At 49.4% G+C, this 18,130-nt stretch overlaps 1 protein-coding gene across 4 annotated transcripts in view; it reads right to left on the reverse strand.

Moving 5' to 3' along the window:
- The window catches only part of TK2 (thymidine kinase 2), a 32,273-nt gene extending 21,304 nt beyond the window's left edge, over window positions 1-10,969 (reverse strand). For 3 of the 4 annotated variants that reach the window (XM_029051436.1, XM_029051434.1, XM_029051435.1), the window contains exons 1-3: window positions 10,687-10,969; window positions 5,757-5,794; window positions 3,589-3,663 (exon numbers count right to left, since the gene is read on the reverse strand). In XM_029051436.1, coding sequence (XP_028907269.1) covers window positions 3,589-3,663; window positions 5,757-5,794; window positions 10,687-10,855 — 282 coding nt within the window. In that variant the 5' untranslated portion in view covers window positions 10,856-10,969. Of the gene's footprint in view, window positions 1-459; window positions 524-3,588; window positions 3,664-5,756; window positions 5,795-10,686 lie in introns of those variants that run through there. The other variant, XM_029051442.1, reaches the window with a different exon arrangement.
- Between the last annotated feature and the right edge of the window lie 7,161 nt (window positions 10,970-18,130).

An 18,130-nucleotide genomic window follows, 5' to 3' on the forward strand; every position in this document is an offset into this window, starting at 1 on the left:
GGAGCCCCTCGTGGGACAACCTGATTACCTTGTATCTACCCCAGCGCTTAGAAGAGTGCTTGGCACATAGTAAGCGATTAACAAATACCATCATTACTATTACTAAAGCAGGCAGGGTGGCACCAACTGCCTGGAGGGCCCAGGCTGAGCCACTGCAGCAGGGGCTGGGGCAGCCAGGTGTCCCCTTCCTCAACTGTCCGAAAGGCCAGGCAAAAAACCCTCCCGATCAGTCTGATTCCAGCGGGGAGGGCGTTAAGTCCCAAAGGAAATGAAAAGGACCAAGTGGAGGACTGAGGGTGGCTGCCTTTAAAAGTGAAGAGGTTTGGAGGCCCACAATCAATCAGTGCTACTGAAGGAGCGCTTACTGGGTACAGAGCACTGTACTAAGCATTTTGGGCCACCTCGGGAGTCTAAAAGTTCCACCAGATGCTTTGAGTTTATCATTTCTGTTTCATTTACCTTCAGACTTCTTCAGAGTCCAATGTCATCAAGTCGGTAAGAAAAGAGCTGGCTAAGAGGGGACCTAAGGTTGGGAAAATCAGTTACATGTTTCTAACAGTGTGGGGTACTGAATTCAGAAACATTCTGGAATAACCATCCCATCAGGGTTCACTTCTTGGAAAACAGTGAGCACTCTCAGCGGACCAACTGGCGAGACTGTGAAGCTGTGAATAGCCTCAGGCTGTTCAACAAATTGCGGTCTCAGGAGAGAGCCTGCCACCTAACAATGAGTGTGCAGTTGTGTTCTGTCTGAATTGAACTTTGGGGCAATCATGTATATTGTAACAGCCATGAACCAAAGCGCTCAAAGCACTTAGGCTGAGAGTTAACAACTCACCCGCTCGCTCTCCCCTAAGCGACGTCTTTGCGTTTGGATCTGTGAACTTTGGGCCTTTGCTATGTGCCCCACCTCCAACCCCCCGTCACTTACATTGACAGATCTTTACATTCAATATTAGAAATTATTTATATTCATGTCAGTCTCCCCCTCTAGACTGTAAGTTCATAATGGGCAGACAACGGGACTGCTAATTCTGATGTATTGTACTCTCCCAAGTCTTTGATTCTATTTATCTTGATGATGTTGTCTTGTTTTTGTTTTGTTCTGTTTTGCTTTGCTGTCTATCTCCCCCGTTTAGACCGTGAGCCCGTCATTGGGCAGGGATTGTCTCTATCTGTTGCCGAATTGTACATTCCAAGCGCTTTGTACAGTGCTCTGCACATAATAAGTACTCAATAAATACTAATGAATGAATGAATGCTATGCACATAGCAAGTGCTCAGTAAATACCACTGATGATGATGATGAACTCACTTTCACCATAATCAAGGAAAGGGGGAGAAGGGAGGTTTTTGGTTGGGGTAACATCCTCTCTCATCTCTCCTAAAAATCCAGCATGTGGAAGCCCAAGGGCAGAGTGGGTGCTACTGCGGTCACCTGGAGTATTTTCAGTGGCCCCCAGCAGACCAAGACACTGAGTGACCGTTAGGGCACCCCCCACCCCCCAACATCTTTGAAAACCTCAGACACCTGAGCTGTGCATGCTAATGGGGATCACCTGGTATATTCTCCCACGGGTGGGATGTTTCCTTGGAAAGCACCCACAGCCCAAGCAGAGTTTTGAGGAGAGACATTAGAAAGACTGCAATGTAACAGCCATGTGTCAGATAATAACTATTATAATGGTATTTGTTAAGTACTTACTATAAACCACACGCTGTACTAAGCAGTGCTTAGTATAAGATACAAGGTAATCAGGTCCCACGTGGGGCTCACGGCCCGAGGAGGAGGGAGAACAGGTACTGAATCTCCCTTTTGCAGATGAGGGAACTGAAGCCCACAGAAGTTAAGTAACTCTCCCAAGGTCACACAGCAGACCTTGGAGCTGAGATTAGAACCCAGGTCCTCTGATTCCCAGACCCAAGCTCTTTCCACCAGGCCTCGCTGCAGGTAGAATGAAGGGATGGGTGTGGGGTAAAAAGATGGGCTTGGATCCAGGTAAATCCAAGCTAAGATCCAGCAATCAATCAGCTGATGGCATTTACTGAGTGCTTACTGTGCACAGAGAGCAGCGTACTAAGTGCCCGGGAGAGTACAGTACAACAGAGTCGGTAGACATGTTCCCTGCCCACAACAAACTCACAGTCTACAGGGGAAGGCAGGCACTAATGTAAATAAATTATGGATATGCACATAAGTGCTGTGGGGCTGAGGGAGGGGTGAATACTAAGTGCCCATAGGGTACAGATCAAAAGACATAGGGGATGCAGAAGGGAAAGGGAGTCAGGGAAAAGAGAGCTCAATGGGGGAAGACCTCTTGGAGTAGAAGTGACCTTAACAATGCTTCGAAGGTGGGGAGAGTGGTGGTCTGGCGGATACGGAGGGGCAGGGACTTACAGGCCAGAGGAAGGATGGGGGAAAGGGGTCGGTGGCAAGATAGGTGAGATCAAGGCACAGTGAGTAAGCTGGCGCTAGAGGAGTGAAGTGTGAGGGCTGGGCTGTAGTAGGAGATTAGTGAGGGGAGGTAGGATGGGGTGAGGTGATTGAGTGCTTTAAAATCAAAGGTAAGGAGACTCAGTTTGATGCAGAGGTGGAGAGGCAACCACTGGAGATTCTTGAGGAGTGGGGAGACATGGATTGAACGTTTTTCAAACTTTTTCAACTTTTTTTTTTAGAAAAATGATCCAGGCAGCAGAGTGAAATATGGATAGGAGTGGGGAGAGACAGATGGCAGGGAGGTCAGCAAGGAGGCAGCGTGATCTAGCAAGAAGAACTCGGGCCTGGAAGTCAGGGGACCTGCGATCTAATCCCAGCTCCACCACTTGCCTGCTGTGTGACCTTGAGCAAGTCACTTCACTTCTCTAGGCTTCAGTTTCCACATCAGTAAAATGGGAATTCAATACCTGCTCTCCCTCCTACTTAGACTGTGAGCCCCCTGCCATGGGACAGGGACCGTGTCCAACCTGATTGTACTGTATCTTCCCCGGCGCCTAGTATAGTGCTTGGCATATGGTTAGCACTTAACAAATACCACAGTTAAAATTATTAACTAAAATAGTTGGCTGGAAAGTGAAAAGGAGCACGACCAGAGAAGCATCAGGGAAACTCATTTTATTACCAATTTTCTTTTTTTTTTTTAAAGCATCCTAGAGAAGCCATTTGTTAAGCACTTTACTACGTGCCAGGCACTGTACTAAGCACTGGGACAGATACCAGCTAGTCCACGTACCACATGGGGCTCACAGCCTTAATCCCCATTTTACAGATGAGGTAACTGAGGCACAGAGAAGTGAAGTGATTTGCCCAAGGTCACACAGCAGACATATGGCAGAGCTGGGATTAAAACCTAGGTCCTTTTGACACCCAGACCTGCGCTAATCTTCCTCCCTATCACCCATCAGCAGGCAGTACCGAGTCACTACAGCAATACATATTATTTTGCAAAGGACCCACAAGCTCGATGAAGCTTAATAATGCCTACAGCCCAACTTCTGCCATTAGAGTCTGTTCCTGCCCAGTCTGTGGAAAACTTTAGAGCTTTTCAACAGTTGGAACTCAGAAAGCTCGGCAATTACTGGCTCGTGTACCTCAACGTCAGTTGTTCCAGAGAAGTAGTCCAGGCACGTCGTTTTCCCGCTCGCAATATTACCTTCGATGCAGATCTAGGGAAGACAAACTGTTAAGACCAGCACTCACCCCACCTTCAAAGTCTTATATTAAGGGCACATCTCCTACCAGCGGCCTTCCCGATTAAGCCCTCTTTTCCCCAGCTCCCTCTCCCTCCTGCATTGTCTATGCACTTGGCTCTGTGACCTTTGGGCATTTGGTATTCACCCCACCCTCGGCCCCACAGTGCTTAGGTAAATCTCCATAAACGATTTGTTTTTATTAACGTGGGTATCCCCCACTAGACTGTATGCTTGTTGTGGGCAGGGAATGTTCCTACCAACTCTTATTATACTGTACTCCCCCAAGCGCTCAACATGGCTTTAGCTAGCTCCTAGCTCAATAAATACCATTGATTGATTGATGAGACCTGAAAACAGAGAGTTTGCAGAAAACATCAATAAAAATAATAATGTTGGTATTTGTTAAGCGCTTACTATGTGCAGAGCACTGTTCTAAGCGCTGGGGTAGATAGAGGGTAATCAGGATGTCCCATGTGAGGCTCACAGTCTTAATTCCCATTTTACAGATGAGGTAACTGAGGCACAGAAAAGTTAAGCCAACAGTCACATAGCTGACAAGTGGCAGAGCTGGGATCAATGGGACCACTTATAAGAACTGGCTACATGTACGTCAATAACAATGGTCACTGCAATAACTAATCCCCCCGAAACTCCAGAGCCTCCAAACCTGTTAAAAACCTCACTGTGAGATTAGTTTTTTATGCTATTTGTTAAATTCTTACTTTGTGCCAGGCACTGTACTAGGCACTGGCGTAGATACAAGTTAATCAGGTTGGACACAGTCCATGTCCCACATGGGGCTCATAGTCTTAATCCCCATTTTATAGAAGAGGTAATTAAGATGCCGAGAAACTACACGGTGGACAAGTGGCGAGCCGGGATTAGAATCCAGGTAACTGGTTAACGGTAAACAGCGAAGAGCAGCGTGGCCTAGTGGGAGGAGCACGGACCAGGGAGTTAGAGGACCTGGGTTCTAATCCTGGCTCTGCCACTTACCTGCTGTGTGACCTTGGGTGAGTCACTTAATTTCTCTGTGCCTCAGTTTCTTCATTTGTAAAACGGGGATTCAGTGTCTGTTCTCCCTCTTACTCGGACTGTGAGCCCCATGTGAGACAGGGAATGTGTCCAACCTAACTCGTATCTACCCCAGAGCTAAAAGCAATACTTGACACACAGTAAGCGCTTAACAAATACCGTAACGACAATAATAATACTAAAACAAGCACAATTTGGGTTTGGTCTGTTTTCAGATCATTTACAGAGACCGTCTCCCAATTCCTTACAATATCCCTGCCAAGAAGCATGGCTGTTTGGCTCCTGCTTTGACAGTCAAGGAAACTGACACTCAGAGAAACTCACTCCCCTGCCTCTGATCCCAAAGTAAGTCAACGAGACAACGAGGCAGAGGATGAGATTTTCGACCCCAGAATGCCATCAGTCGGGATGTCAGAACACCTGCCGGTCGAGCGTGCCCCCGCGACCGAGCATCGATGCACACTGGGGTCGTGGAGGTGCGGGGGAGTGGGCTGGTCTTGCCATCCCTGTCCGAAGCTAAACTGTGTGACCTAAACTGGGTCTCCTGGTAGTCCCTGGTAGTCCCAGGCTGGGATTCTGGGTGAGCTAACGCACTAAGCTTTCCTGTCTGTCCGGTGGTACGAAGCCAGACCCTGAGGCAGTAACAGGTCTCGTGGGAGAGCAGGGGAAGCAGTGTGAAACATGTCACGGCATCTCGGTCGACGGGGGGAAAAACATCGCTCCGTCTCCCCAGATCCACAGTCCAAGCAAGGTCTTGGTCCACCAAAACAACAAAAGGCTGGAGAACAGCCCTTCCCTCTCCTCTCAACACGGCAGCAAATGACTCAGTTAGGATGAACGTGTGCAAAATGAAAAAAAAGAAAGACTGCAAAGTGCTTGCACTATGAAGTGAAGAAACCAACTAGCTCTACTAAGTTCTGGCTAAAACTCTTGGCTTCAGAAATTCTTTCGGGACCCTTCATACCCCACCCGACTAAATGTTAACATCTGTCCGGCATTACAACGTGCTTGTGCAGAAAGGAGGTACTTACGACCGTCTTCCTCTTCCTTTCATCTCCCTGATGTTTGTCTGCAAAAGGATGGAAAGGACAAAATTGAAAACTCTAGTTTCAGAGAGCCCAAGCATGCCTGTAGCTCTGTTCGGGTTACTCTACCTGGCCAAAAATTCCAGAGAGAGTTTCCTTTCTAGATACAGCAACTGAGACATGGGCTGGATTAGGGCTGGAAGTGGTGGGGGGTGGCGGGGAGGGGCCTGGGCTCTGACCCATGGAGGAGGGGGTAGAACTTGGGTCTGGATAGTACCAGAAGCAGCATTTTGAATTCCGTAAGGGATTTGAAAACGATCACCTGGTTAAACGATTAAGGCTTTGCCGCCTTCTTTTTCTTAAGTGCTTACTATGTGTCAGGTACTGTACTAAGCACTGGGGTAGATATAAGTCCATGTCCCACATGGGGCTCACAGTCTTAATCCCCATTTTACAGATGAGGAAACTGAGGAAGAGAGAAGTGACTTGCCCAAGGTCACACAGAAGGTAAGTGAAGGAGCCGAGATTAGAACGCAGGGCCTCTGACACCCAAGCCTGGGCTCATTCCACTTGGTCGCACTGCCTCTCTATGCCAGTCCCACTATACCTTAAGGCAGGGAACATTTTTAAGTTCAATTTCTAGGTCTCCAGACCCCCTTTCTTTCCTCCCACTGGTGGGAAGGTCCCGTGATAAATCGGAACAGTTTGGGGACCGGGAATTCAAATCATCAATTCAGGGAACGCAGCAGACGATCGGAAAATTCAACAAATTCCCCATCTCCAGCCAGAGATGAAACTGAAGTTCAGAGTTTGGCTAACTTGAGTGCCGAATTCTGATTCATAGCATACAAAAGAAAACATTCGGTACCTGCATCGGGCAGATAAAACACTCAGTTAAGAGAACGTTCATGCCACAGCCTGCCATCCATACGATCTAAAATGGCTCCCCAAACAAAACGCTGCTCGGCCCCAAGGATGACCCATTCTTAATCTTTTATTGTATCGGTGACTAGTAAGTTAGATTAATAAATTAATAAATTAGATGACTCTGTAAGTACAGCTAAACAATTCTGCATCAACAACAGTCTGCAGCACCCCAGGACTCAGACAGGAGTGAGCCTTCTAGACACCTGTTGCTGAATTGTACATTCCAAGCGCTTAGTACAGTGCTCTGCACATAGTAAGGGCTCAATATATACTATTGAATGAATGAATGAATGAACCTGTGTTGTGATGCAAATCGAGTTAAGGGGCGAATGTGGCGGGTGGCAGATGCCAGAGCAGGAGAGGCCCAGAGAGCTTCTCCTCCATGCCTCCCGCTTCTGAGCCCAGGAATTCTGCCGCCACGGGACCCCTGGATGGAGGAGGCGGCTCCAGGCCCATCCCGGGCCACGAGGGAAGGTATCCCCAAGGGACGGATGCCCGCGCCATTTCACACTCCCCTCCCCGACGCCTCCGGCCGTGGGAAACGAAGCCCTTCCGAGCCCAGGAATCCTTCTGATGGGTCACGTGCCAGATCTCGACCCAACTCCCTAGGCTGTCACCGCAGCTGTCGGAGCCGGGGGAAAACGAAACAGCCCCGGGACGTGAACGCAAACCTGCCGAGATCTCCCAGTGGGGAGGGGGCATCGTGCTTAAACCCCTACACAAGCTCCTCCTCAACACCTGGACCTCTGAGAAGATGCCACAGGATCTCCAAGATGCACCACCATCACCATCTTCAAGAAGCAAGACGAGATCCCGGCAATATCGATACCCCACTTTACCCTCCCTAGCCCGCAACATCCTAGTTAGAGGACTCCTGGATGGGCTACTGAAGATGATCATTGACACAAAACTCCCAGAATCACAAAATGACTTCAGAGCCCAGCGTGGCACAGTGGATGTGATCTGTTTCTCATAAGAGAAGCAGCATGGTGTAGTGGATAGAGCCTATTTATTGCTATTGTTCTTGTCTGTCCGTCTCCCCCGATTAGACTGTAAGCCCGTCAAAGGGCAGGGACTGTCTCTATCTGTTACCGATTTGTACATTCCAAGCGCTTAGTACAGTGCTCTGCACGTAGTAAGTGCTCAATAAATACTATTGAATGAATGGAGCCTGGGCCTGGGAGTCAGAAGGTCATGGGTTCTAATCCCAGCTCTGCCACTTGTCTGCTGTGTGACCTTGGGCAAATCACTTCACTTCTCTGGGCCTCAGTCACCTCATCTGTAAAATGGGGATTAAGACTGTGAGCACTACGTGGGACAACCTATCTTGTATCTACCTCAATGCTTAGAACAGTGCCTGGCACATAGTAAGCGCTTTAACAAATACCATAATTATTATTATTATGCAACCTGTCAGATACGAGAGAAGCGCATGGAACAGCCCAAGACTCCTACAAGGCTCTCACTGAGCTTCTGAAAGAAGGTGACACCCTCAGTGGGTCTGGGCTTTGGAAGTTCCCCTGAACAGTTCACCAAGATCCCGAGATGATTGAACAACGGGCCGGCTGACTGGGTCAGAGCAGCGTGGCTCAGTGGAAAGAGCACGGGCTTTGGAGTCAGAGTTCATGGGTTCGAATCCCGGCTCGGCCACTTGTCAGCTGTGTGACTGTGGGCAAGTCACTTCACTTCTCTGTGCCTCAGTTACCTCATCTGTAAAATGGGGATTAAGACTGTGAGCCCCACGTGGGACAACCTGATTCCCCTGTGTCTACCCCAGCGCTTAGAACAGTGCTCGGCACATAGTAAGCGCTTAACAAATACCAACATTATTATTATATCTGAACCATTCCCGGTTGCCAATGGAGGAAAGCAGGAATATGGAGTGAATCCGGGCTTGTTCAACTTATTCTACACAGCCAGGCTGAAGGATGCAACGAGAGACCTGGATGAAGGTGTCAGAACGCCGCTCTGCTCTTCCGGGAAGCCCTTCCAACGCAACAGATTCTGAGCATCATCCCACGTCCTAAAAGCGGTCCTTCAAGAATTGTCCAACGCAGGGGACTATGCCTTAGAAGCACATCCCACGAGAGACCCACAAATGATCGTACACCGCTTTGCTGAAGCAGACAGCTGACGATAACCCTAAAGAAAATCGAGGTGATTCTTCAGTCTGCACCATGGAAGCCAAACGCCTGACCATCAGTGTCACTTGACGGACCAGATGCCACATTAAATGGCAGGAAGGGATCCCAAACAAGATCTGGAACAATGTCAGTCTCCTCGGACCAGAGCTCTGCCCAGCTGCCCTGGGTGGGCCGCCTGAAGAGAACGGACTGCAGCAAGATACCTAAGGGTCTGCTACGGTGATTAGAAATTGGAGACACGGAAAACAAGGAGGACAGAGGAACCGCTGGAAGGATTAGAGTAAGCCAAAGCCCCGGTCAGTGCTGTGGCTTGGCTGTAAACTGCGAATCAAATGCTGCACGGCAAAGGCGCAATCCAGAAAAGAGTAGCTCTTTTCCAGAGGAGGCTTTGGACGGCTCGTGAGACAAGACAGCAGAAGCAAAAATAGCCCCAAGCACTGCGAACAACAAACACGGCAGCACAGAGAGGGATGACCTGTGGGTGCACACAGTGTCGTGGGGAGCGTGGGTCCTACGTCGACCCTTTCGGCTACACGCGCATCCAGAGGGGAATTTCACCATCGGCAGCGTCTTCTTGGAGCATGAAGACCATCATATACATACACTGAGCTCTACGTTGAGAGCTGGGGTTGATACAAGATCATCATCAAGTCCGGTAAGTGAAAAACCTCACTTTCATTCCAACTTAGGGGGAGTCCTCCCTGAGACCATCAGCCCTTTCCCCGAATGCCGACCCTCTATCACCTAGACCTGAATACCTGATCGAAGAAAATGGGATTTTAGTTCCACTGGCTTGTCACCTCCTTGAGGGTGGGGATCTTAGAATAATAATAACAATAATAATGATGGTACTTAAGTGCTTACTATGTGCTAAGCACTGGGATAGCTACAAGGTAATCAGGTTGTCCCATGTGGGGCTCACAGTCTTAATCCCCATTTTTACAGACGGGCCTATAAATGAGGCCCCGAGAAGTGAAGTGACTTGCCCAAAGTCACAGAGGTGACAGGTGGCGGAACCGGGATTAGAACCCACAACCTCTGACTCTGAAGCCCGTGCTCTTTCCACTAAGGCACACCACTTTTCTATGCGTCTTATCCCATCTATATACTCTATTGTCCTCTCCCAAGCGTTCGGAACAGTGCTCTGTGCTCAGTAAGCGCTCAATAAATACCACCACCTCAATCTCTCAATAGTTTCCACAGAGGGACAAGACCTCAGCTACAGGTTCGAAATGCCCTGGCGTTTTTGACCACTGAGTCATTCTTTGGCGACAACCTGACAGCTTTCCCATCCGAAAAACACAGTTCCTCCTCCAGCCTCGACACTCTTGAGCCCTCAAAGAGTGGATCACATATGCTCCCGGCCCAAGCTCCTCCCCCTTCCCTGGTGCCGGCCTTGTCTCTGCCCCTACCTCTGGCCCATCTCTGCCCATGGAGCCTGCCTTGTCTCTGATCCTATCTCTGCCCCGACCCTGCTTTGTCTCTGCCCCTGGGACCTGCCTCGTCTCTGCCCCGGGACCTGCCTCGTCTCTGCCCCTGATCCCTCCCTTGCCTCTGGACCAGGGCCCTGCCTTGTTGTCTCCGCCCCTGATCCCTCCCTTGTCTCTGCCTCTGGGTCCTGCAATGTCTCTGCCCCCGAGCCCTGCCTCGCCTCTGCCCCCGGCCCCTGCCTCGTCTCTGCCCCCGGGCCCTGCCTCATCTCTGCCCCCGATCCCTCTCTTGTCTCTTCCTCGTCTCTGCCCCCGCCCCGATCCCCGCCCGCGGCCTCGTCTCCGGTCCGGCCCGATCCCCCCAGGGACCGGGGGCCGGGGGCCGGGAGGCTCGGCGGGTCCCCGCCCCCCCAAAGCAGAGGGGGGCTCGGTTACCCAAAGGCCCCGGCCGGCGGTGGGGTTCCGGGGGGGCCGGGCCTCGGGCCCGGAGGGCCGCTCCGTCAGCGCCGCTCGCCCAAGAGCAGAAGCGGGGACCCGGGCCGGGCGGGGGCGGCCGCCTCCTCGGCCTCAGCCGCCTCAGCAGCAGCAGCAGCGAGGGCAGCATGAGCCAGGTCCCCCGGGGCCCCGCACACACTTCCGCACCAGCGACCTGCGTTTTGCTTCCTGGGTGAATTCCGGGCCGAGGTGGACGGACCGGCGGACCGGCCGGCCAGCCGCCCGCCCGCCCTCCCGCCCAGCCAGTAGCCGCGCCGGTGGGCGCCCAGCCGGGGCTCTTAAAGGGGCCCCGCCTCGTTTCGCCACCCTCCCGACTGCCCCCGAGGGAGCCCGGCCTCTTGGCCAGAGCAGCGCGGCCAGGATCGGAGAGCGGCATCAAGAGAAGCAGCGTGGCTCAGACATTAGTATAAATAAATAATAATAATAATGGTGCTATTTGCTCAGGGGAAGCAGCGTGGCTCAGTGGAAAGAGCCCGGGCTTCGGAGTCAGAGGTCATGGGTTCGACTCCCGCCTCTTCCCCTCGGCAGCTGGGTGACTGTGGGCAAGTCACTTCACTTCTCTGGGCCTCAGTGACCTCATCTGGAAAATGGGGATTAACTGTGAGCCTCACGTGGGACGACCTGCTGACCCCGTATCTCCCCCAGCGCTTAGAACAGTGCTCTGCACCTAGTAAGTGCTTAACCAATACCAACATTATTATTATTATTATTATTATTGTTATTATGAGAGCTTAACACTGCGCTTAATGATGTTGGTATTGGTTAAGCGCTTACTAGGTGCAGAGCACTGTTCTAAGCGCTGGAGGAGATACAGGTGATCAGGTTGTCCCACGTGGGGCTCACAGTCTTCATCCCCATTTTCCAGATGAGGTCACTGAGGCACAGAGAAGTTAAGTGACTCTACCGTTAAGCGCTTCTTACGAGAGAAGCAGCGTGGCTCAGTGGAAAGAGGCCGGGCTTGGGAGGCAGAGGGCGTGGGTTCGAATCCCGGCTCTGTTGTGGGACTGTGGACGAGTCACTTCACTTCGCTGTGCCTCTGTGGCCTCATCTGGAAAATGGGGATGAAGACTGGGGGCCTCACGTGGGACAACCTGATCACCTTGTATCCCCCAGCGCTTAGAACAGTGTTTTGCACATAGTAAGTGCTTAACAAATCCCACCATTTTTAACCACCCTCCACGACCGCCGCCCAGTCAGTCAATCGTACTTACTGAGTGCTCGCTGTGGGCAGAGCACCGTCCTGAGCGCTCGGGAGAGGACAGCGCAACAGGATGCATTCCCTGCCCACGACCAGTTTACAGGCTAGTCGGGGAGACAGACATTATTATAAATAAATAATAATAATAATAATGATGGCGGTATTTCTTAAGTGCTTACTACCATTAAGCGCTTCTTACTAGAGAAGCAGTGTGGCTCAGTGGAAAGAGCCCGTGCTTGGGAGGCAGAGGGTGTGGGTTCGAGTCCCGATTCTGCCACTTGTCAACTGTGGGACTGTGGGCAAGTAACTTCACTTCTCTGGGCCTCTGTGCCCTCATCTGCAAAATGGGGATAAAGACTGAGAGCCTCACGTGGGACAACCTGATTCCCTTGTATCTACCCCAGCGCTTAGAACAGTGCTTGGCACATAGTGGGTGCTTCACAAATACCACCATTATTATGAGAAGCAGCGTGGCTCAGTGGAAGAGCCCGGGCTTGGGAGGCAGAGGTCATGGGTTCGAATCCAGGCTCTGTCACTTAGCTGTGTGACTGTGGGCAAGTCACAACTTCTCTGTGCCTCAGTTACCTCATCTGTAAAATGGGGATTAAGACTGTGAGCCTCACGTGGGACAACCTGATTACCCTCTGTCTTCCCCCCACGCTTAGAACAGTGCTCTGCACATAGTAAGCACTGAACAAATATCAACATTATTATTATTATTATATGCTAAGCGCTGGGGTAGATACAAGGTCATCGGGTTGTCCCACTTAAGGCTCACAGCTTCAACCTCATTTTACAGAGGAGGTAGCTGAGGCACAGAGAAGTGAAGTGACTTGCCCCAGGTCACACAGCTGACAAGCGGCGGAGCTGGGATTAGAACCCGTGACCTCTGACTCCCAAGCCCGGGCTCTTTCTACTGAGCCACGCTGCTTCTACCCCGCTGCCAGATATGGACATATGAGACCTGTGAGGTCGGGAGGGGGGAGGATCAATGAAGGGAGAAAGTCAAAGAGGCATAGAAGGGAGTGGGAGGAGAGGAAAGGAGGGCTTAGTCTGGGAAGGCCTCTTGGAGGAGGTGGCCCTTCAATAAGGCTTTGGGGCGGGGGAGAGTCATTGTCTGTCGAAATACACCGAAATATTCAGTTCTTGTGTGATGCACATTACCGCTAGAATGCTGATACAGAATTAGGTAACGGGTCTTCTGACAGCGCACATCTCTCTGGATTGGTTGTGATGCTGTGTTGAAAGAAATGGCCGCGCTTTCCGTGCCATGAGATGAGTTTTCCTTAAAGCAGGGTTTGTCAAGAATGTAATCAGCTGCAACCTTTTATATCTTTTGTACAATATAATAAGAGTTGCTCAACCCGATCCCTACCCTAAAGGAGTTTTGAGTCCAGAGGGGGAGAAACTCTTTATATTAGCAAGCAATTGCTTCTAAAAAACCCTTTGAGGTCTATTTAGGAGTTTATTAGTACTCTTGGGAGGGGTGAGCTCTCCTTACTCAAGTCCTCCTTGTCTTTTGCCCATCTACCTCTCTTGAATCTTGTGTTGTCATTTTCTGTTTTTTTTTCCCCTCACTTCTGTTGTTTTCTTTCTGTGCTTTTGTCTAGTTCAGGCTGTTACATCTTTGAGAGCCATAAATGCCTGTTTTGGCCTAGAGTGAGGCTCTCTGAGGATGCTTAATTCATTCATTAGTATTTATTGAGCGCTTACTATGTGCAGAGCACTGTACTAAGCGCTTAGAATGTACAATTCGGCAACAGATAGAGACAATCCCTGCCCAGTGATGGGCTCACAGTCTAATCGATACATCAGTCAGTCCAGCACATTTATTTAGCGCTTTGTGTGCACAGAACCCTGTACTAAGCACTGGGGAGAGTGCATAACAAGAATAAATAGGAGGTGTGACAGAACTATAACAAGATAAAATCAGTTCAGAAAGAAAAATGGTCAGTTGCAGGGGTGACGTTGCTCGTCAACTTTAGATTTGCCCAGCAGCTTTATTGTGTAGCTGAGGAGAAAGCGGTCATGAGGAAGTGATGTGATAACACATTTGATATTCGCCCCAATCCCCATAGCACTTATGTACATGTCTTTGAATGGCTTGTTATAAACAACTTATTCATAGTCTACTTGTTTCGTTTTGTTATCTGTCTCCCCCTTCTAGACTGTGAGCCCGTTGTTGGGTAGGGATTGTCTCTGTTGCCGAATTGTACTTCCCAAGCGCTTAGTACAGTGCTCTGCACATGGTAAGCGCTCAATAGATACGATTGAATGAATGAATATGAGGAGGGAGGGTGTTCCAGATCAGAGGCAAGCTGTCGGGGAGAGGTTATGATGATGATGGTATTTCTTAAGCGCTTACTGTGTACCAAGCACTGTTCAAAGCGCTGGGGTAGATACAAGGTAATCAGGTTGTCCCACGTGGGGTTCATAGTCTTAATCAGAGAAGCAGCTTCTCTTCTTAATGAGAAACAGCGTGGCTTAGTGGAAGGAGCAGGGGCTGGGGAGTCAGAGGTCATGGGTTCCAATCCTGGCTCGGCCACTTGTCAGCTGCGTCACTTTGGGGATGTCACTTAACTTCTCTGTGCCTCAGTTCCCTCATCTGTAAAATAGGGATTAAGACTGTGAGCCCCACGTGGGACAACCTGATTACCTTGTATCTACCCCAGTGCTTAGAACAGTGCTAACATCGCTTAACAAATACCATTATTATTATTATTTTTATTATTAACTTCCATTTTACAGATGAGATAACTGAGGCCCAGAGAAGTTAAGTGACTTGCCCAAAGTCACACAGCTGTTAAGTAGCAGAGCTGGGATTAGAACCCACAACCTCTGCCTCCTAAACCTGGATTCTTTCCACTAAACCACGCTACTTCTCTGGTGGGCATTAGAGGAGCTAAGTGTGTGGGCTAGGCTGGAGGAGGAGAGTAGTGAGGTGCAGTAGGAGAGGCCAAGGGGCTTGAGTACTGGTGCACAAACCAACACAACTAGACATAACGCTTACCATGGAAAACCCAGAGAGATATTTAAATGGATTCCAGTGCCATAAAGGAAAAATCCCCCATCTCACATGACTGCAGCCCACAGACAAATGTATGTAATCTTGGAAAATGTTCCATCCCCAAACACCCATAAAATAACAAAAACCTCACAGTGATAATGGTACTGGTATTGGTGACATGCTGGACTGTGTGTCAAGCACTGTTCTATACACCGGGGCGGGCACAGTTCAGGCACAGCTCCTGTCCCCCATGGGGCTCACAGTCTAAATAGAAGAGAGACCTGGTATCGATACTCCATTTTACAGTTGAAGAAAGTGAGGCCCAGAGAAGTGAAGTGGCATGCCCAAGGTCACACAGCAGGCAGAGCCATTATTAGAACCCATGTCCTCTAACTCCCAGGCCTATGCTCTTTCCACCAGGCCATGCTGCTCCCGCTCAAAAATGCTACTAAACACCAAACCAAGAATGATCTGGAAAACCCACTGATCGGAGTACAGCTAGAGAAGCAGTGTGGTCTAGTGGAAAGAGCACAGGCTTGGAAGTCAGAGGACCTAGGTTCTAATCCCATCTCCATCCCATGTCAGCTGTGTGGCTGTGGGCAAGTCACTTAACTTCTCTGTGCCTCAGTTCCCTCATCTGTAAAATGGGGATTAACTGTGAGCCTCACGTGGGATGACCTGATTATCCTGTATCTACCCCAGCACTTAGAACAGTGCTCTGCACATAGTAAGCGCTTAACAAATACCAACATTATTATTATTAGTGGAAAGAGCACGGGCTTGGAAGTCAGAGGACCTAGGTTCTAATCCCATCTCCATCCCATGTCAGCTGTGTGGCTGTGGGCAAGTCACTTAACTTCTCTGTGCCTCAGTTCCCTCATCTGTAAAATGGGGATTAACTGTGAGCCTCACGTGGGATGACCTGATTATCCTGTATCTACCCCAGCACTTGGAACAGTGCTCTGCACATAGTAAGCGCTTAACAAATGCCAACATTATTATTATTAGTGGAAAGAGCACGGGCTTGGAAGTCAGAGGACCTAGGTTCTAATCCCATCTCCATCCCATGTCAGCTGTGTGACCTTGGGCATGCCACTTCACTTCTCTGGGCCTCAGTCACCTCATCTGTAAAAGAGTGTAAGGCCCATGTGGGCCAGGGACTGTGTCCAATTTGATTAATTTGCATCCACCCCGGGGCTTAGAACGGTGCTCGGCACATAGCGAGTGCTTAACAGGTACCATGATTATTACTTTTATTACTATTATTCTCTTTGCCTCATCTGCAAAATGGGAATTAAGACTGCGAGCCCAGTGAGGGACGCGGACTGTGACCAACCTGATTATCTTGTATCTACCCCACACTTAACTGGGCACATAGTAAGTGCTAAAAAAAAAGAAAAACCATTGAAAAAAGAAAGAAAGATTACAGTTAGGATAAATAGATGCAGCAAGTTTGAAGGAGCATTTCAGGGACTTGTAGTGACAGAAGACATTGCTTCTCACTGCAAAATTGGACCTACACCTCACTATGGTTGGGGGTGAGAAGGTGAAACAGCCCCAATTAGGAGAATACCTGCTAGGGCTGGGCTATCAGGAGGTGAAGGTTTTTGACTGAAAGAACCCTCCGGGCCATTGTTTGAGGTGGATGGGCCTAGCAGGAATCCTCTTGCTCATACCCTCCCCAGGTCTGGAAATCCCTCCCTCTTCAAATCCTGCAGATCACTGCTTTCCCTATTTTCAAAGCCCTTCTGACATTACCTCTCCCCCAGGAGGCCTTCCCTGATTCTTCTCTCATCTCCACATTTTACATCTGCCAACTGTCATTTCAGCATTTCTGCACTACCTAAGCACTTCGGTACTCACTCCGCCACGTGATACTTATTTGGATATCTTTAGACTCTATTACTTCTCCTTATCTGTAATTTATTTTAGTGTCTGTTTCCCCTGCTAGATTGTAAGTTCTTTTAATAATAACAATAATAATAATAATAATGTTGGTATTTGTTAAGCGCTTACTAGGTGCAGAGCACCATTCTAAGCGCTGGGGGAGATACAGGGTCATCAGGTTGTCCGACATGAGGCTCACAGTCTTCATCCCCATTTTACAGATGAGGTCACTGAGGCACAGAGAAGTTAAGTGACTTGCCCACAGCCACATAGCTGACAAGTGGCAGAACCGGGATTCGAAAGCATGACCGGACAGGGAGCATGCCCCCTAAGTCTATTGCACTCTCTCAAGTGCCTAGACAGGACTCTATGCACAGATGGCACTCAATAAATATTGCTGATGGACAGAATCCTGAAAATACCTGGCAAATGTGGATGGTGAAGACTACCCTAGCAACTGCCTTCTGGGTGTGTGGCGCTCTGGTACAGGAGCGGCAACTATGTGGTCATCATTTTATCCATTAATGGCATTGATGAGAGGCAGCATCGCCTAGTGGATAGAGCACAGGCCTGGGAGTCCAAAGAACCTGGGTTCTAATCCCAGCTCCACCACTTGTCTGCTGTGTGACCTTGGACAAGTCATTTTACTTCTCTGGGCCTCAGTTACCTCATCTGTTAAATGGGGAATTAAGATTGTGAGCCCTATGTGGGACAGGGACTGTGTCCAACCTGATTAGCTTGTATCTACTCTGTATTTGGGCTTGGGAGCCAGAGCTCATGGGTTCGAATCCCGGTTCTGCCACTTGTCAGCTGTGTGACTGTGGGCAAGTCACATAACTTCTCTGTGCCTCAGTTACCTCATCTGTAAAATGGGGATTAACTGTGAGCCTCACATGGGGCAACCTGATTACCCTGTATCTACCCCAGCGCTTAGAACAGTGCTCTGCACATAGTAAGCGCTTAACAAATACCAACATTATTATTTAGTACAGTGCCTGGCTCATAGTAAGTGCTTAACAAATATCACCATTATTATTATTGTGTGCTCAGTGAGTACGATTGATTGATCCTCCCTGTCTCACAAGCCTGTAACCTTAGCATTATCTTCAACTCATCTCTCTCTTTCAACCCATCTATTCAATCTGTCACCAAATCCTGTCAGTTCAACCTTCACATCAATAAAATCCACCCTTGCCTCTTCATCCAAGCAGCGTGGCTCAGTGGAAAGAGCACAGGCTTGGGAGTCAGAGTTCATGGGTTCGAATCCCGAAACAAATTCGAATTTGTTAAGC

Source organism: Ornithorhynchus anatinus, chromosome X1 (genome assembly GCF_004115215.2).
Source record: "Ornithorhynchus anatinus isolate Pmale09 chromosome X1, mOrnAna1.pri.v4, whole genome shotgun sequence".
NCBI classification, from domain to species: Eukaryota; Metazoa; Chordata; class Mammalia; order Monotremata; family Ornithorhynchidae; genus Ornithorhynchus; species Ornithorhynchus anatinus.